Source organism: Vespula pensylvanica, chromosome 1, assembly GCF_014466175.1.
Source record: "Vespula pensylvanica isolate Volc-1 chromosome 1, ASM1446617v1, whole genome shotgun sequence".
NCBI lineage: Eukaryota > Metazoa > Arthropoda > Insecta > Hymenoptera > Vespidae > Vespula > Vespula pensylvanica.
The window spans coordinates 10534395-10555370 of record NC_057685.1 but is presented as its reverse complement, the minus strand read 5'-3'; the positions used below and the strand labels follow the sequence as shown (position 1 = coordinate 10555370).

At 29.6% G+C, this 20976-nt stretch overlaps 3 protein-coding genes across 11 annotated transcripts; 2 read left to right on the top strand and 1 right to left on the bottom strand.

The window, feature by feature from the left end:
* The first annotated feature begins 412 nt into the window (after window positions 1-412).
* Window positions 413-8587, top strand: LOC122636667 (putative GPI-anchored protein pfl2). Of its 4 annotated transcripts, none has more exons than XM_043828164.1 (8): window positions 713-830; window positions 3996-4295; window positions 4577-5260; window positions 5354-6027; window positions 6099-6737; window positions 6809-7066; window positions 7147-7407; window positions 7479-8587. In XM_043828164.1, the coding sequence occupies exons 2-8, from the start codon at window positions 4055-4057 to the stop codon at window positions 8553-8555; spliced, it is 3834 nt and encodes a 1277-aa protein (XP_043684099.1). In that variant the 5' UTR covers window positions 713-830; window positions 3996-4054; the 3' UTR covers window positions 8556-8587. The 4 variants fall into 4 exon arrangements, with proteins under 4 accessions (XP_043684118.1, XP_043684127.1, XP_043684099.1 ...); XM_043828174.1 differs by having other exon boundaries at window positions 735-830; window positions 4016-4295; XM_043828183.1 differs by lacking the exon at window positions 3996-4295 and having other exon boundaries at window positions 413-830; window positions 4580-5260.
* Window positions 8588-11762: 3175 nt separating this feature from the next.
* On the top strand, window positions 11763-15713 carry LOC122636950 (protein rogdi). Of its 6 annotated transcripts, none has more exons than XM_043828665.1 (6): window positions 11763-12140; window positions 12404-12475; window positions 12604-12738; window positions 12846-13124; window positions 13212-13421; window positions 15381-15713. In XM_043828665.1, the coding sequence occupies exons 1-6, from the start codon at window positions 12105-12107 to the stop codon at window positions 15585-15587; spliced, it is 939 nt and encodes a 312-aa protein (XP_043684600.1). In that variant the 5' UTR covers window positions 11763-12104; the 3' UTR covers window positions 15588-15713. The 6 variants fall into 6 exon arrangements, with proteins under 6 accessions (XP_043684600.1, XP_043684636.1, XP_043684627.1 ...); XM_043828701.1 differs by lacking the exon at window positions 15381-15713 and adding an exon at window positions 13495-14052 and having other exon boundaries at window positions 11773-12140; XM_043828692.1 differs by having other exon boundaries at window positions 12095-12276.
* An 850-nt stretch (window positions 15714-16563) lies between these two features.
* Window positions 16564-20408, bottom strand: LOC122636708 (ATP-binding cassette sub-family B member 6). Its single transcript, XM_043828242.1, has 11 exons — window positions 20043-20408; window positions 19744-19943; window positions 19480-19639; window positions 19133-19344; window positions 18909-19055; window positions 18610-18833; window positions 18236-18516; window positions 18023-18123; window positions 17599-17942; window positions 17367-17524; window positions 16564-17280 (listed from the first exon to the last, which is right to left on the bottom strand). The coding sequence occupies exons 1-11, from the start codon at window positions 20349-20351 to the stop codon at window positions 16888-16890; spliced, it is 2529 nt and encodes an 842-aa protein (XP_043684177.1). The 5' UTR covers window positions 20352-20408; the 3' UTR covers window positions 16564-16887.
* Between the last annotated feature and the right edge of the window lie 568 nt (window positions 20409-20976).

Here is a 20976-nt window from a genome sequence, read left to right as displayed (position 1 = left end):
AGAATAAGAAAGACGAAAGATAATTAGAAGAAAAAAAGTAATATATTATATTTTATGAATGCAAAACAATCAATCGAACACTCATCTATTCATTAAGTATGCATTTAACAGATATAAAAATTATATTTTGCCATATCATTGAAATAACGTGTATATTTTTAAAAAGATAAGTAATCTATTCGTGTACTTTAGTATATTCAAGAATCATTAGTATTAGAAAATAAAATATTTGTTTTTAAAATAAAGCTGTTAAAAATAAAAAACATTATTGTTTCATAAGAAAAATACATCTTTGAGTTGATCGAAAAAAGAAAATTTAGATTAAAAGTGTAAGTTCTTCGACCAATGAGCTTAATCGATAACGACTACTGGTGGCGCTACTACATGACGTCATTACGCGGCGCTGTTGATCGTAGTTGTCACATTCATTCTTCGCGCGCCGTTACTATCGCATTGTTTGCCAAGTATTACCGCCAAGTCCAACTGTTTTAATATTTCTAAATAATTCGTTGATTTCTTTTTTCTTTGGATTTGCGTTCGCTTTTCTATTTGTTTTTATACGAAAAAATGAGAAAGAGAGAAAAAGAGAGAGAGAGAGAGAGAGAGAGAGAGAGAGAGAGAGAGAGAGCAAGATAAGCGTCAACAATCGAGTGGATTTGTAGAGACATAGAAATTGTGTCCTTTTGGTGTGGTAGACGAAACACGTGTACCTATCGCATAAACCGCGTGCTCCATGCAACGTGAAAGGATTTATTTAATAATTATCCATGGAGGAACTATATTTGTGGTTATTGTCCCCCAACAAGGAACCTACTTGAATCGTTATCATTGTGAGTAATTTAAATACTTCATAACTATCTTTTGAAGATTACGATTACAGAATTTATTAAGCATTTCGTAATATGATTCGCACCTGATCGATAAGGTAGCAATTGTTTTGGCAGGAAAAATGTAAAAGACGATAATTGTCGATCTATTTATACATCTTTTAGCGAGGTCCTTTATCATAGAGAAAAGAAAATATTGGATTATACAATCCTCTACACGGATAACAGAGTTGAATTTTAGATAGATCGAAGATCAATGGAAAGTAACATGAAAGAGTTGCAAGGAACGTTTCTTCTAGACCAGCGATGAGTAAGACTGGCTAATACGTGATGGCGTGACGGCACCGTATTCGATAAAAAATTAATAGCAGTCTGTGGGCGGATCTGAAAGTTGGTACAATGAAACTTTTCAAAACAACGCTCGATTGCATATTTAATACGATAACATTGTATTCCTTGTATCGGTAGATATTAACATCGTTCGAAATCGCGTGCAAATTTTTTATCGTACTGTAAAGCATGTTTTTATATTCTTTCGTAAAGATGAAGGCTATCAGAATACGTATTTCTTCGAAGTTTCCTTTTATTATTCTCATTGTTTCTTACAAATTATTTTCTAAAGGAAACAAGTTATACATTGGTAAGAGTAAATAGAAAAAGAACAAAATTTATCTTATAATTGAATTTTTCTCTCTCTCTCCCGCCCCCCCCCCCTACTTTCTCACTCTCTCCATTATATAAGATTAAAAATCAAGTAGCAGTTGATCGTATATCGTCGAATATATTAAAATAAATCGCACATTAACGACAAATAGGATAGTGAGTTTCGAACGAATTCGGTGATCCTTACACAGCGAGTAACAGAATGTGCTATTACTAAAGTCTATACTATGCATGAATAGACCGAACACATCCATCTATTCAGTTGGAAGTATTTTCAAATATCGTTGTACATTTGTCCAACAAAACTCTCGTCCGTTATACTTGATGTACGATTTGATAAATTTCTATTAGTTTATATTTTCACTCGAGAAACGTATATATAAATATTATTAAAAAGGATACGTAACGTTATCTCATTTTCCCGATTTTTTCAAACTTTCAAGTGGATAAAACATAAAACGTATGATAATTACACGTTCTTATTATACCGACAATATATTTGTAAAATTAACAGTAGGAACTGTTTTTTCCATTATGTTCTATTGACTATGAAAGGATAAACAAGCAGTTTGTCGTCTCTTAGCTCGGTATTTATTAATGACAGTGCGAACTCGATGGGAAGGCAATCGATAAGCGTCCAGCTATTATTTAAAATGCATCTTACACAGTATAGTGAAAGTGACGTGGTAAGAATGCACGTTTTATTATTACATCCTAAGTGTAAAATCTAAAATTACTTCAGACGATCGATCTATCGAGAATACGAAAAAAATAAGAAAAATGTGTTTTTTAAAAGTGAAGAAATGTCATTATTACAAATTCATTGACTTTCACTTTGCTCCTATAACTTTTCGTTATCTTAGTTATCGAAATATGCAGCTTATTTTATGAAATGTATTACTTGCTCTATTCTGTTAATGATGTATTCGGTTTCTCTTTCAAAACCGAAATTTTTCATGCATTTTGAAAACTTACGAACAGTGGAAAGTACAGAGGTACGATTACTCGGTAAACCAATGCATAATTTAATACCTAAGGAACAAAGAACTTGAATATTAGAAAACTGGTAGAGCGCGACGTATTCGCTATAGACGCATACACTTATATAAATATGCGAAAAAGAGGAGAGGCAGAAAAGGAATCGCGATGGGAATTAAACGTGATAGAATATAATGAGAAATAGCAAGGCTTATTCGTCGTTCGTGTTGCACGCATATGTATGTAGAACGTCGTCTATTTTTAGGATCATCGAAAAGAAAAAAACTCGATACCTATCCTCGAATCGATGTAGGTATATCATTCACCGTGTAATATCCCTCGTGTATCCTTCGAATAATATCGGCAAGTGATCTAATCAGATGCGAGCCCTTCGAAAGAGAGGATAGTCCTCTTTTATAATTTATCATACCACTTGTCAGTTTCCCACTTTCTACTTGGACAACATCGAAGTGTGTACATTTACATGCATACGATCGCACTATGTGTCGTTTTGCATCCGAGTCTACTCTCCGGATTGCTCGTGTTGTTTCGTGCGAATGAATAAGTCAAGAGCGGAGTGTCCCTCACAAGACAATTTCCCCCTTTGCGTAGGTCACCTACAACTCCTTACCGATCGCCCTCGATAAGGATAGAGGACTTTAAGAAACTTTCAAACGATCATCATTTTGCTTTTCGTCCGCTAACCGAGCAACGGTTTTAAACTGGAAACGAACGCAAATTATTTTTTCCTTTATCCTTTACAATTTACTTCTTACTACAAATGAATCTAGTTGCCAGATGCAATGTAATCCTTATTCGATGTATTAATCAAATAGAAAAAGATTAAATATTTATCGAACATTTATCAATTATTATTCAATTATTCGATTATTCGGTTATTTGACGAAGAAGAGGGAAGTTATAACCCTTCCAACACGCATTGCCCTTCCAGTTGACACCATTCCCACCTGCGCCAACGATAGAGCGTTCGCTGTTGGCCAATTAAAATCGCCTGTTGCGTATGAAAGGGTTCCATAAGGTCGGCATTATGGGGTGTTAAAAAGTGGGGGTTAAAAAAGTCTTAGTAGATTCTTCACTTTGTCATCGGATACGCATCAGGATTTTGTAACCAATATTTGCTTCTCATTGTCAAGCAAGGCAAAAGAATTTTCTTTTTCTTTCTTTTTTTTTCTTGTTCTTACCATATAAATGTGATCTGTTGTAGTCGTAATATAATAAACATTAATGCAGTTTATAGTGAAAATATAGGATATAAAAAAACACGGAGATACGTCACGAGACGAAGAGCGAGGAATCGGTTCTTTGAATTATTTCCTTCTCTTTTCCCTTTTCTTTTTTTCGAAATTCTTCAAAATTTCCTGCGATTCGATTAAAAGGGCTTGCACTTCCGACCGAATTGGTGCATTTATTGTCAGGCTATCGACAAAATACCCGAGGATAGACGCGTTCGTTATCGTTCCTCGCCCTTTAATATTAACGATTAGAAAAGTTCCTATCGAAATTTAGTTTCTATCCTTTTTACCGAGCTCGAGCGGCGTTCTTCGATCAAAACTTGGTGAGCCTAAATGCGCGGGTTTTTTCGAGTGCCTGGCGCGGAGAGGAGATACAGGAGGAAATTTTCAAAAAAACGACTTTGTCTTTCCAAAATTCCTCGTGATTCTTGTGAATTCTCGAAATCGTCTGTTTATTCGACTGGATTAGGCCCGGGAGAAGAGATCGTACACGAGGAACCGATCGTCGTGGATTTAACTAACGATGACGCTAAACTAACGCGGAAAGAAAGAGAAACAAGTACAAGTAGTTCAGGTATGAAATGGCTGTAATACAAAAAACAGTATTTCTCTGTAAGATATTAAATACTGATAATACTATAATATAATATTCTACAAAATGTTTATGCAGGATTCTTAAATTTTTATTTTAATTTAATGCTATTTTCGAAATGAGAGAAAAGTTGAACCAAAGTTACTCGTTGATCTTCCTTGTAACATGTAATTTGATTTTTATATATATTTCATATAGCATAAGAGAATTCTTGCTGCTTACGTAACTAAAAAATGAATGGAATATTAATTGATGTGTTGCAGAAGATTACGCTATGATAGCTGACAGTTCGAACAGATTTAATCGCGATAATAATAGCAACAATGGTATAGCTACGCCATTACGCGATCGCGGATCATGCGTGATCCCGATTCAACCGAATCATTGCCTTCCTATACATCCAGCACCACCGGTTCCAACTCGAGCTCTATCTATACCAAAGTCTCGAAAATCTCGTTCTCCAATATTGAAACTCGTGAGGGCTTCGATTTTAGACGCAGTCAACGTGGAACCTGCCAAATCAACGACTTTGGAAGCTAACGGCGATCAGGAGGAAGAGAATAGCGCTACTTTTTTCCCCGAACGAAGTCAGGAACAGAAAACTTCCTTAGAGGAAACAAACTCGGCGCTGCAAACGAATCAAAACTCTTGTTCCATCAAAATCGTAGATCGCCTTAAACGGAAGATCACCGATGAAAAGTCGAAGGAACGTGGAAAAGATGCTACGAAAGATTCGAAGAAAAGAAGAAAATCTTCTGACGTTAATTCAGACGGTGGATTCAATGAATTGTTTACAAATTCTAAAGCTAACATCGACAAAGAAGGAAAGACGGAGCTTTGTAATGATAAAAAGTATGCAATGTCGATCGTGGGATCAACAACAGAGATTAATTTTGGAAAAGAGAAGATCGTACCACCGCTAAGATTGAAGAAAGTCATTCAGGAAGGTAATTAAAAAAGAACAAAAACTAATTATTTAATCACCATTATTTAAAAATCACCATTATTCCATCACGTTTCATTAGTGTTATTGTCTATAGGAAAAGATGGCGATCGTGGTAACGCAGAACTACCCTCGAACAGAGAAAAAGAGGCCAATTATAGAATAGTCACGGGTGCTACGCCTCGTCCAGAAGCGCAGTCTATTCCGACAATTTGCGAATATTGGACCAGAGAAAATTTCGATAATGATGATAACTTCGACATTGCGTTGGCAAGTTCGACCACTCACGATGTCGTTCGTCGATCTTCTGTCAAAAGCGACGATTACAAATTGAAATATAGACGCAATAGATTAAAACAAAAGCTCAAAGAATTACAAGACAAGGCCTTAGATCTATCTCAGGAAATAGCAAATGCGCCTAATATTATGAATTCTAGTACGCAACGGAACACAAGACTCAGACAAATGATGAACTGCTATGAGAAGCAAATAGAAAATGTTTCAAAGTTACTTAATAAATTATATAACGAGAATCCTGTAGCGAACAAGTTTGTCGATATTGATGAAAATAAGAGAGAACATCAATGGGATGACGAATTCGTTCAAAATTTTTCTCCAATTTCGTCACCAGAACCACCGAAACTGTCCCCACGTTCCCCAATAAATCAAAATAAGTCACCGGATAGCGTTAGAAATAGTCCACCTATATTGCCCAAAGTTTCTTTAAATATTTCATCGAACCTGGATATTCTGGACGAGCACGATGCAGAGGTTAGTCGTGAATCTTAAAACTTTGAACATTGTTAAAATATTTAGAAGATAAGAGGTTCTCTATATTGCAGACTGTACAGTTGCCAAACGAATCCTCCTGGATCACGTGCGAGAATAATACGGTAGAAATTTCGTCGATGGTAGATACCTTTTGTGAAGACACGACAAATCAAGAATGGGAGTCTACTAATAATACCGATGGAGAACATCGATTGACAACATCTCCAATTCTTTCATCATCTTCTATCGATCCGTGTTCCTCAGAAAATATTGAAAATAGGGAAGTATTTTTCAATAATATTGGAGAAGTTGTAGAAAAAGATAAAATTAAAATGATGCATGGAAAAAAGGAGATGATGAAAGAACTCTCTAAGACGATAGAAGTTGTATCAACGAATCACTCAATTATCAAAGAAACGACAGAAATAAGGAAACATGAGGTACAAGATGCCAATAAAGCAATTCAAATTAACCATATCAAAAGTCCTATAATAAGTTCCATCACTGGAGCCTCCGAGTTACCATGTAATATGAGATGCGATCAAGTAGACGCAACTTTGCCAACACCACCGATAACGAAAACGCAAATGTCATCTTCGATCGATATGATGAACATCTTGCAATTAGGATCGAATTATTATGACTCTACGCTTTTGAAAAAAAATGCTTTAGAAACTAATAAAATGGAAGATTCTAAAAAAATCCAAAAGGTACACACTGTAGATAATAATGATTAAATATTTCAATCGCGATCAACTATTCTAATTATTCAAAATCTTAGGTACCATCGGGTACGACATCATCAAGGAAGACCAACTATGACTCGATAGCTTCGACTTTCAACCAAGTGGAATATCCTTTTACGGATCAACATTTTCCTGTTCAAAGTAGTAATGATAATCGCATCATAACTGAACAATTTCCTACGCTTGGTAATTGGGTGGCCAAAATGTCGAAGAAGCAAGTTTCTAAACAGAAATCTAAATTACAAACTATGGGAAATTCCATTAGTACTATTCCAATGGAAGAACCAACGCGTGTAAGTTGAAGAATGTTGATAGAATATTCAATTTTTATCAAATAAAAGGATCCTCTTTTATTTGTATTTTATTTCATCAGACTGCAAAGTTTGATACGCACAAAGTATCACTGAATGAAACGAATACTGCCGATGGTAACAATATGACAGTAAATATTACTCCACAATGGAATACGGAAAGATGGCAGCGTCAACAACATCATCAACAACGTCAGCAACAGCAATTATTTCAACACGTGTCTGCTAGTGCAACTCCTCTATCCTTTCCATCTACTACAACTCTGAATACAGGAATTTGCACGCCACTTTCGACAACTCAATTTTATCCAAATAACTATAACGTAAGTGATGATAAATAGCAAAAAAGAATGGTAAAGAATAGTAAATGAATTCATTGGATTCTCCTTTACAGATTAATCCATATAATGGAGCAACGTTTGGTTATCATTCCACACTGTATCCTGTTTACAATGGTTACACATATCATTCCCGTTTACATCCAGGAACACCTTTGACAAGTTACCATATACCTATGCAAGATCCTCTTAATTCACCTTTACGTCCATTGTCACGTGTTGATAAGCACATGCAGAATTCCTCTTTGCAGAATTCAAACCGAAATTTTACTTCTGATATTTTAAAATACTCTGGATCACTTCCCGCTGCTAGATCCCAGCCACCAAATGACTTTAGTTTTGATCGACTCAGAACAACATCTACCAACAATCATAATGGCGAAGCAAACTGTCTCTCATCACTATTGCTGGCATCTTCATCTCTATCACCAGGGACACAACCAACTTTACCACGTACACCTCTTAGTGGATATCCAGCTAGCAATAATCAATATGGACATAACAGAATAATACCAGATGTTGTAGCTGCAGCTGCAGCTGCTGCAGTAGTTGCAGCAGCTTCTATCGGAAGACAACGTGCCTCTTTACCTTCTTACAGCAAATCTGCAAGCACAGCCATTAATGCCGTCATGGAAGTGGATCCTGCTCGGCTAACTTCAAACATCTCCAATAATCGTACTCGAGAACATCTTTTATCTAATCAAGGACAATCCATTGATGTTGAAACGAAAGAATCACAATGGAACAGTGCTGGATATCATTCTATACCAAATTTACTTTTAGAAAGACTACCTTTTGTTAGAACAGAACACGATTTCTCTGCGACTTCTACACTTTCTAATAATATTCAAAATTCACCATCTATATCGACAGTTTCTCTTCCACAAATATCGAAAAAAGTTTCTAGAAGCATTGAAAGAAACTGTGAAACGCCACATCTTGGTAAAGTAAACAGAAGCCCTGATACATTGAGTAATATTAAATGTTCCAATTGTGGTATAGCTGGATCAATGTTCAAATGTCTTGGATGTGAGATAGCTTTTTACTGTAATGAAAGATGCCAAGCTCGACATTGGAATGTTCATGTTGAAAAATGTCCAAAAAAAATGCCAAAACTGAAAAAAGTAGCATAAATTGCATATTAAATATATTTTTCCGTAAATCACATGTGCCGTGATTTCTAGTCATTATGTTTGTTAATTTACAAACAAACGTGCATAACGTTACACTGATTGTCCTTACGTGTTTAAATTAATCCTATTTTAATCCTTGACGCGACATACAAAAAATATTACTATGTAGATATCATTTTTCTAAAATAGGATTTTCTAAGTTTCTAAAATTACGCTTGAAACTATAAATTCAAATATTTTTGCATGTCATTCTTGCATATATTATATATATGCATATACACAAGTACACATATACGCCATACACATTTATATGTATTGTATAACTAAAAACAGTATATGAGAGAAAATAATTCCTTTTTGAAAGTACAAAAAAAGAAAACAATGCGCTTAATAATACTTGAATATCAATATGCTCTAGTCAATTACTAATAACACCAAAAATGTTTATATTTTACCTATCAAATCTTATTTTAAATATATAATATGTGTGTGTGTATCTGTGTATATATGTTTTACTTGATCCTTATATATCAATTTTCTTACTTTACTTACAATTAATAATCAATTTAGCATTCATTCTTAATATAATAACAATAATAACAATAATCATGATTATAGAAAATATAAAGTTACAAAAACAATTACATTTTAATTAATATACTAATTATAACTTAATGATTGTCTGGTTCTGATGCTTTATAATGTTTTTCAATAGTTTGTAACCTTTGTCATAATAAAGTCTAGTTTCCTATTATACTCTTTCCAACCAAGCATTAATATAAGGCTTTTCTGCATGTGAATAATATTCAGCTACATCTACAGTTTAATATATAATATCTGTTATAATATATATATCTATTTTATATAACAGAATTATAATAATACAAATGTAAAAATATTACGTAATGAGAAACGTAAAAATATGGATTACTTATAAACTTACGCAGTTGCTTCAATTGACAGGCTCCAAATACGTCACTTACACTAGTTTTATTGCTTATAAGAAAGAATTTATCTTTTAACCGGATATTTTCTATTAAATCCAAATAATTCAGCATTTGTGCTTTATACTTTTCTATTTGTTTAAATCTATGTAACTTTCTTGTAAAAAATTAAGATATAATAAGAAAAAGTAAAGAATAAAATTAAAAAATGTTTGTTATATTATATTATGACATTATTTGAAATTTCTCAAGAATTCAAATTTTAATTTATTGATATTATTACCATTACTTCAAAGTATAATAAATAATTTATTCTAGTATTTAGATTTATTCTAGTATTTGTACTAGTTGCCATTCTAAGTAATCATCAATTTCAATATGCTTTCTCATTGAAGAAGAATATCAATGTAAGGTATTTTATATTCTATATACAAGTATATCACAATTGCAATATTATATAAAATACATTCGTCAATATATATCTCACAAAATAAATTGTCCGATTAAACATACCTTTATGTCAACTTAAAATCATTACATTCTACAAATGGAACTTTTTTAAATGGAGTTACACTAAAACTATCATCAATTAAGACAAGGCTATTTCTATCAAAACCAGTCAAAATAACAAAGTAAATTTTTTGAAGTTGTTTGGATATTAGCTTTCCATGGTTCCCTCCCTAATATTACTTTTTCAATGGCATTTTCAATGGCAAATTCATCAGTTAGTTGAAACGTGAACTTTTTTAGATATCTTTCCAGCTGTTGTTTTCTTATATAACATCCAGGCATTTATACTAGCTAAATTTAAAATATTACAAAATACTTGAAATGACCATCTTCTTGATTTGACGCTATAATTCTTTGCTATTTGATCTGCAATATCTATGCTAAATTTATTCAACTGTTTCAGATAAGAACTTGTTATTTTTCTTATTGTTTTTTCTTGTTTTTATCTTTTATTTATTATCTTTTATTTATTATCTTTATTATCTTTATTTATCTTTCTTATTTTGTTTACTTCTTTGACATACTTTCCTAAATTGTAAGAATAGTCTCATTTGATCTATAAAATTATGATGAAATCACAGTAATTTTGTTGGCGTATCCTGTGGAATCGAATGTCTTTGAAAATATTATGAAGTGGTAATCTTCCAACAGTAGATCTTTCTTATATTTTTTTCCTAACTGGTTCCATCTGTATCAATTTCAGTTTGATGATCTTGTAGAATATTTTCATTTTCATCAGAAGTTGAAAGTACTCAAGTACGTTTTCTTTTACGTAAATTCAAAATATTTTCAAATTCATTTTCTGAATAATTTCTTCACCTATAACCTAATTATCACTATTCTCACTATCAAAAAATTCAATTTCATTTTTTCTGATTCACTTTCACGTTAATTCATCGATAACAAAGCATTCCATTGTTATATAGTAGAATTTTAAAAACATATGAGAAGTTGTACAAATCGAAGAAACTGATTAATTCAGGTACGGTAAACAGATTGTAGGATCCTTTTACACTTTGACAAGTACCTTTCATATTTGAAAAATCATTTTGACTGATATTGATATAAATAGCCATGATACAAAATTATTTTGATTTTGATTGAATAAAAAATTATATTATTTCTTTATTTATCGTTGCAAAAGTTATTACATTATTGTGGAAAAACATGAAATAGGAATTTTATATATATATATATATATATATATATATATATATATATATATAAAGTAATATATAACAAAGTAATATATATATATATATAATATATATATATATATATATAATAAAGTAAAACCATCAATCAGTCATTTTGACTGAGTTCATAGTTCTAGTGTTAAAGGTTTTAAATTCGAGAATAATATACTCAAGCTTAATTATCTTTATTGGTTTTGCCTCAAAGGATATACCAGTGACTTTTAGAAAAATATACAGTGCCCTTGATAATTGTGAAAATAAATCATGATACAATATAAGACTACAGATTGTTGTTTACGATAATGTTTATGAAATTATTTTACTTAAAACAAAAACAGGAAAAATTACTACTTCCTAAAAATTTGAAACTCATTGCAAGAATTTTTGATTGCACTAAATATCTATTAAAATTAGACAAACTAAAGAAATTAATTCTTTCAAGAAAAAAACTGGCTTCATGAAGATGTTTATTAAAAAAATACTGTTATCAAATAAATCGAGTTCCATATTATAGAACAACTTGCATTTTGTAGCAACATCCCATTTAATAGATAGACAAACGGAGAGAGAAAGAGAGAGAGCGAGAAATTCTGAAGTACTTTCCAAATGGATATAAGGCAGGATAAGTGCAATCCGATGTAATATTTTTTTCTAACTATAAAAAGATCTGTAGAATAAATTAAAAGTTTACTACCATATCTCGCTTAACTTTATTTATTTCGGTAGTACATCGAATTGCAAGAGTTTGATAATCATAGATCACTATGCTCCGTTATAAAAACGCATAAAATGATTAAGTTCGTCAAAGATTCGTATGACGCAGAAATAATTTAGAGGAAGATTGAAGAGGAAGACGAGAAAAATTGAAGATTGAGGGAGACACTATCAATAGTGAAAAGATGGCGGACTGTGAGAAAGAGGAGGCTCATAATCTCGTAAGCTATTCGCCCTGCCTAACGTTTATCTAATCACTTAAGCTACTTCGCTGTCTCTCATTTTCACGATAATGAACCTTATCTATCGTTTACTGATTGCACGTACTTCACCTAATCGATAAATGACGGTTCTAAAGTTATATCTGTACTGTACAATTTGATGCACTGTCATTTTTGGGGTTTTTGCTTCTTTTATCTTTTTCTTTCTTTTTGTTTTTATACCTCATTCCCTTATAATAATAGATAATCCATTTTCATTTTAGCAAATGGAGTTTGAATGGCTTCTACACGAAGAAGTTCACTCTTCATTATCCCAACTTCGCAATATCCTAATGGTTTGTGTATTACAATAGGTTGTTATTACTATTATAAGTTTGTATAAAAGATCATAGATGTAGTGGCATATATAAGAAAAGTTTTAAAAAATTAGAAAATATACAATATGTCATATATAATTTAATAGGAATGCGCACAACGATTTCCATTGGCTGTTTTTGGTAATGATCAACTCAATAAGACAGACAGATTTGTATTTGCAGCTCCGCATGATCAAGTAAAATGTGTAGCAGTACTTACCGGTGATAGTATCACAAATGCAGTAAGCGATATTTTAGTAGTTGTATTCATTTTTATACTGTTAAGTTTAAATTAAGAGTTAATAATTACATTTCCAAAATGTATTATTAATTATATATTTCTTTTTAGGAAGTTAATTTCAAAGTACAACGTCAACCAAATGTTAACATGAGAACAAGTATAGTAAATGAACATCCTTGGAAATTACAACAAATACAAGATGCTGCTAATCATTTACAACAAGCTATTGCATATATTGATAATGTTGATCGGCATTATCTTTTCAAAACATCAGATGAAGTTATGCATGTACTAGGTAATATATTGGGTAGTCTTCAACGGAGCAGAACTAGTTTAATTGTTCCCAGAAAGAAAACTATCGATGACCTCATCAAAAGTCGAAATATGGTAAATAAAAATTTAGACAAATCTTTATATTTGTTTATTCATATGCTTAGCAAATATGATCTAAATTATGATTCATTTCATTTTTAGAAATCTTTAAGTCCTAATCTTCCAGAGAATTTAGCTATTAGCTTTTACATTCAAAGCTATAAACTGGTTTTAGCAGTCTATCAATTAGAAAATGCACATGGTAGTGTTAAACATGAAACTCAACAAGCAGAATGTAGTGTACCATGGTTAAATGATGCATTGGTACTTCTAACCATAGCATTGCAACTTTGTCAACGTTTGAAAGATAAGGTTTGATTGTACAAAGTTATTTCATTCATTGTATAAGGAATTTTCATAGATTTCGTATTTTTTTATTTTTCAGATTTGTGTTTTTTCTCTATATAAAGATTTTACTGTGAGCACACATGTTCCTTCAACTACCAGTTGGTAACCTTAGATATAATTTCATCTTCAAAATACTGTATTATAAAAATGGTGCTATATAAGGATTATTGGTTCTAGTTAGCTGCTAGTTCAACAAGCCAATAATGCTTATTAAAGTCAGATAGAGGATAGCATCCCCTTTTATTATTTTAACTATTATTGTACACGGAATTTGTTTTTACAAATTTTAGAAGTAATTATTTATAGTGCGTGCCTAGAATAGTATTATAGAAATTTAATATTTCACTATGAAACACTAAAGGATGGAGGTGCAAAAATTAAAAATGGTATTCTCATGCTATTTTGCACACTACATAAAAATTAACTAGATACAACAGAAAAAGGAAATTCATGTATTTTGCCAATTATGTGTGTGCCGAGAGTTACTTTGTATTGAAATACTTCTTTTCCTTATGTATTTTTACATATGTGCAAGTTTAACAAATTTTTTATGTAAAGGTTGCATCTTCTACACAACAAATTTGAGTTGATTGAAGCGCTTTTTAATGTTATTTTAAGGAATTTTTTCTGTCAGGATGGTCTTGTAAAGCTGGTCCATGTAAAAATGATTTTGAAAAAAAAAAAAAAAAAAAAAAAAAAAGAGAAAAGGGAATCTTTTATTTAAATTCATTTTGACAAAAATAGAAATTTTGTCATAAATGTGAATTTTGAAATTTTCAATTCTAAAATTTGAATTTTGAATTTTAAAATTGTGAAATTTTGATATAAATAGAAATATTGCATGAAATATCAATTTTCTGGAGAAAATATTACAAATATCAATAATACTGTTCTAAACAAAAAAATCAATTATTATATACTTTATGTGCATATAAGATATACTATTGATTTTTCGTTTCTTTATGTATAGTAAAATCTTCATTTGTATGTATTTTATTATTAGAAAGATAAGATCTTTAAAAGATTTCTCTTAAAACAATGTATGTATACACAAAGTAACTGTTATGTATGAACATTTAATACGACCAACTTTAAAGGAAATACTGTCTTTTGATATCTTCTGATTACATTGGACAATTTTCGAAAACAAATGAATGTTCGTTCACAATCTTTATATTACTAAACTATTCTTTTATTCGTTCATACTTGGTTTTTCCTTCAATTATTTTTATCGTACAGAGAAAATTATGATAATATTCTTTTTACTTTTTTCTACTTGAATAGTAAAAAATACGATCAAAATATTACCTCATTCTATCGATTTGAAGTGCTTTGTCAAGAAAAAATATCCATTTCACAAATAGGAACCCTCGCCTTAAACTTTTAACGACTACCGTTTGGTATAGCCATGGTAGTTCCATGATTTTTGGAATCATTCTAATAGATTTTTATTTATATTTATGCATATATAGATACACATATATATATATATATATGATCTGTAATTATTTACTAATACATTATAAAATTATTGATACTATTGCATAAAATGTAAATAATCGAGTAGGCTATTGATATTTTTCATCATATCTAATATAGACAAGAGTAAACGAATTGGCAATGAAAAAAAAGAAAAACAAATTTATAAAATGTCGAGTTGATTAAGATGTGATGTAGGTATTAAATAAAAAAGTGACGTAACTATTATATCAATACTTCTAAATTTAAATATCATCAAATAAAATAATAATATGCCAAATGCTATCATTTCTTGTATCAATTTACAAAATTAAATTAAAATTTTGTTTGTATTGTAACATGTTATATACATGACTACCGATTTATTTGTAAATGTAAGTTTATAATTTTTATTGGTGTATCATTTTGGTTAAGACATAACTATTTTATTATCTTTTTTAATAGTTATTTCTTACTGGTATCTGGGTCTTTGCTGCAGTTTACGCCGTTTGCAGAGACATCATTCCACCACCTGAAAATCCAGAGGATACAGTTAATGAAAATGGATGGTCGCAATTTATTCTTAACAAAGTAAAACAAACTGAACATTGGAATAGATGTGATAAATATAGAAATATTTCAAACAATATTAGAATGTCTGAACAGAAGTAACGACTGTGATATTATGATCTAATTATTAAGATTATTTGAGTTAGATTTAAAACATATATCATACAGATTATAAATTTTCGTTTATATATAAATTATAAGTAAAATGTTAATTGACATTTACTGAAATGCTTGTTTTCTATTCCTTTTATAATTTAGTTTTGTACAAAAATTATATATATTGAATTTAATTACACACACACGCACATATATATATCTAATATATGCAATTATATATATATATATATATATATATATGTAGAGTGTATGTATATAATTAATATATAAATATAATATGTAGTATGTACGATATGGAACACACACATACACACATACTATCTATCTATTTATATATCTATCTATATAATACTTTATATTGTTTAAAAATACTTGAAGATTTTAATTTTAAAAGTACTTATTAAATCAATGTTCATACAGAGTAAAGCTGATAATATTATTGTATACCATTTGTTATTCTATTTAACCTATTGAATATAGCTTTGAACTTATTGTAACAAACGAATAATGACGTTTAAAATAATTTGTCAAATTTGAAGAGAGAGAAAATGATTAGAAAATAAAATAAAATTAACTTAATCAAGAAAAATTATTTTTTGTACATATAAACTATATTAAATAATTTATATTTGGATGCATTTTTCAAAATGGTTATTGAAGATACAACAGTAGCCATTAAGGTAATAATCTTTTCTTATAGGATGAATATACTAATCTCATATTAATAGTAAGCAATTAGATATTATTTATAATTATTTTTCTATTATATTTCTTATTAATAGATAGGATATATATTGGCATGGGCTTTTATTGCCAGTTATTATTTTGTATGGAGAGGAGATGAAATAGCAGAACCAAGTTATATAGATGAATCTGGTTGGGTTCCAGATGGAGCTTATACTCAAATTATACAGACAGAAGAATCTCCATCAGCCGAAGAATAAAATAGATCGAATTATTAATTTTTAAAATATATATTAATATCTTTGAAACATGTGCAACTGGAATTATCAATTTAATGAGATAATAAACACATTTGTAATAGTTACATTATATAGTTACATTATCAGAATAGTATTTTAGAAATTCAGGATTATATATTAGACAAATAGTCAACAAATAAAAAGTTGTAAATTTATATACTATTTAATCATCTCTTTTCTGTTTATATTTTCATCTTTCATTTTTCATGTAATATAATACATTTACTTTTAAGATAAGAATTCTCGGTTATAAATAATTAACAAAAGTTTATACACAGAATAACAAATTCTTTTTATATTTGTTAAGAAACTTCCAGTTTTGTTTCAGATGAAGCAGGTACAGTCTCACCTTGGTTCACCTCTGTGTCATTTTGTAATTGTTCTTGCCACATTGCATGATAAACTCCATCATATGATATTAATTCTTCATGTCTACCTCTTTCAACTATTTCACCATTTCTTAAAACTAAAATTTCATCCGCATGTATTACAGTAGATAATCTATGTGCTATGATGATGGTAGTACGATTTGTACAAACTCTATATAATGCTAGTTGAATATTACGCTCGGTATGAGTATCTAATGAGCTTGTTGCTTCATCTAGAAGAATTATTTTAGGTGCTTTTAATATTGTTCGTGCTATGGCAACTCGTTGCTTTTCTCCTCCGCTTAGACGAAGACCGCGTTCACCAACCTAAACAAATTCAATGCATGGTTAATATTGGTAATTTGTAAAATAGTATAATTCCTTTTTTATAATAATTAAAGATTATATGATACCTGTGTTTCATAACCATTTGGAAATGTTAAAATTCTATCATGAATATCTGCATTCTTTGCTGCTTCTATTACATCTGCCTCTGGAGCATCTATGCGACCATACTGAATATTATATTTAATTGTATTGTTAAAAAGAACAGTATCTTGAGGTACAACACCTATATTATGGAAAATCTTAGTAATCCCTTATAAAGATATCTAAATTAACATTTATATAGTAATCTAATGTTACCTATAGCACTTCTCAATGAGCTTTGTTTAACAGTTTTTACATTTTGATCATCTATTAATATAGAGCCTTCTTCTATGTCATAAAAACGGAAAAGTAATCGCAGTATAGTTGATTTTCCAGCACCAGAGGGACCAACAAAAGCAATTGTTTTTCCTGCAGGTGCAATGAAACTAATATTTCGTAATACCATTCTATCTGGAGTATAGCTGAAAGAAACATTCGAAAATTCTACTTGTCCCTGTTTAACTTCTAATTTTCCAGCACCAGGAGCATCTATTATTTCTTGTTCTTCTTTAAGAAGATCAAACATATTTTCCATATCAACAAAATTTTTTTGAATAGCTCTGTTGATATAAAAGAAAATCTATAATATTATAATAAATAATTCAGTTCGTAATGAGAAAAATATATAAAAATAATTTACCTGTAGTAAGTACCAAACCAATTAAGTGGGACATAAAGTTGTATTATGTAACTTGCAAACAAAATATAATCACCTATTGTTAATCCTGTATCAGTCACAACCTATAAGGAAAGTAAATTCAAAAATATTTTTTTTAATTCTGATTAATAAATTAATTTCTACACGGAAGTCAGTTACACTATAAATCTATTGCATGAAAAGTACCATACTAACCATGTGAAGACAAAGTAAAGAACCAGTTAATAAACCACAACAAACAATTACATTTTGTAAAATATTTAAGATATTTAATGTGACCATAGATTTCCATTCTTCGATTTGGAAATCTAAAATAGCTTTCTTATAACAATCTACTTCATAAGATTCTGCATTATAATATTTAACTGTTTCAAAATTTAATAAACTGTCCACACTGCGTGCTTTTTGTACGTTATCTGCTAAATTCATTCTCCTTTGAAATTTAACACGCCATTCAGTGACCATTATGGTAGCAGCTAATTACATTAAAATGGATAATAAAATATTTTTTGTACCATTATGAAATAATATTTAAAAAAAAATATTACAAAACATTTGTAAAATCTTACTTATGTAGAGACTCATTGTTATAAACACGATTAGGCCAAACCACTTATTAAAGGTACTTATGAAAAAAACAATAGCCACAATAATATCAACGATCGTTGGTATAATTGAAAATAAAATATAATTTAAAAGATTATTTATAGAATCAGTACCACGATCCATAACTCTTAATACTTCTCCAGTTTTTCTCCCAAAATGCCAGCGTAAGCTTAATCCATGTAAATGTCTAAAAGAAATAAGTTATATTAAAGATCGTTTGTTTTATTTATTTTTTTAAGTAATATAAAAAAGAGATATATACTTAAACAATTCAACCTCCACTTCTTGAGTAGTAAACTGTTGAATACGAATCCATAAAAATGATCTTAAATTATTTAATAATCCCATTCCACCAGTTCCACCACCTTGTAAAAATTTAAATGCAACGTATATTAAGATCAGATCCCATCTATTATAAAAGATACGAATATATTAGATTATAAGGAGATATTACATTATGTATATTAAAATAATTATATTTCATACCGAAACTCTGTAGGTGCAACCCTTATGCTATCCACAATTTTCCCATTATAAATAGGTACATATAAATTTATTAAACGCCCTAATATAAGTAGTCCAAAGCAAAATATAACTCTCAACTGAAGTAAAATATCTGTTTTTGGCCACAAAAATGGAGTTAAAGTTTTAATTTTATACCATGCATTTTTCCATGCTGAAGAATTATCCTCAATTCTCTATAAATGTATATGTAAAAAAATCTAGTTATTAAAATAAAGAAGAAAACATTCATATCTATTTATACATTCAATCATTTAATAAAAAAGTAACTTCCTTTCTTTCTATATAATATTAATGTAAAAGAGAATTACATTGTGATATCTTGACCATGGAGTTGTACCATTGTCAAGAGTATGATATTCAGGATCTGTATTAGAAGATATTCCTGGTGCTCTTAGGCCTATTGCAAAGATCATTAAATTACTAACATATCGTAAAACAAATAGGGCCATTTCAATTTGATCTGCCAGTCTGGAAATAACATGATATATAAATAAATTTAAAAATCTAATATAATGTATCCAATTAGGTTAGTCAGGAAACTTGAAAACTTTTTCTCTTATTATTATACTTACGAATTTAAGTGAAACCACCATTCAAGTTTTCCAATATTAATAAAAACAAGATTTTCAGCAACAAGTGCCAGTGTCCAAAATCCCAGTAAAACAAGGCCATGACCACGAGGTGGTACACTTGGTAATAATCTATGTCTTTCTACACTTAATATATGAATAGAATATGGATAAATAATCAATGTCAATACTGTTGTAAGTATCTGCAAATTCAATTTAAAATAATAATATATTATACATATATATATTTCTAATTCTTATCACATATACATATAGTAGAAATATAATAGATTATAACTTACCATATATCCATAAATTTTTTTATCATCCAAAACAACTGCTTGTAAAATTATTCTTAATGCACTAAGTAATGGAACCAAATAAAGAAAAAATTTTTGTAAATTGTATAGCCTACTTCTAGGTAATACATTTATATTCATTTCTGTTCCATATTTGTGATACATCCATAACTGGATTGTCCCAAATATCATTAAATACATAGAAATTATAGTTATGCTTATTGTATCCATAAAACATTTTGACATACCATGGTTAATCCAAATTTCAGTAAAACTGATATTTGGAGGACAATATGTTATTGCAATAGCCATTATATCCTTCTTTAGTTCTCAATAATACAATTACTCAAAATATTATTTTCTTACTTTTTCTCATTTATATAATTTTGTACTATTTAAAAAATATAAGAACTAGATTAAATTCTTAAAAAATTAAAATAACTGACATAAATTGTAAATTGTTATAACATAAATTTATCTTTTATGAATTAATCAACAATAGTAAACAACATTACTAATCTAATGACTTATGTAATATACAAAATCGTAATAATTCTCTCAGTGTTGGTCATGCACAATTCAAGAGTTAAACCAAACATTATGTTATATTACAATTTATACAATTAATCTAAAGATCAAAGATGTTTTTACATAAAAAAACGATAAAATTTTTTAAAATAAAATCACGTATAAGAGCTACAAAACATTATCATATAATATTTAATAATAAAATCTATAGTCTTTACCTTCGAATAACAATCATTAATACATGCTGTTTCGGATTACAACGTAAAGATTACCGAAATATTTTTGCAATAACTTTGCAATAAAGTACCAAAAAGATGATTAATGGGTCCTCTTCTCTGCGTTTAATAAAATAAATAAGCCAATATCAGATGGTTTATTATGCATCTTTAAATGGTTGGACAAAATTTTG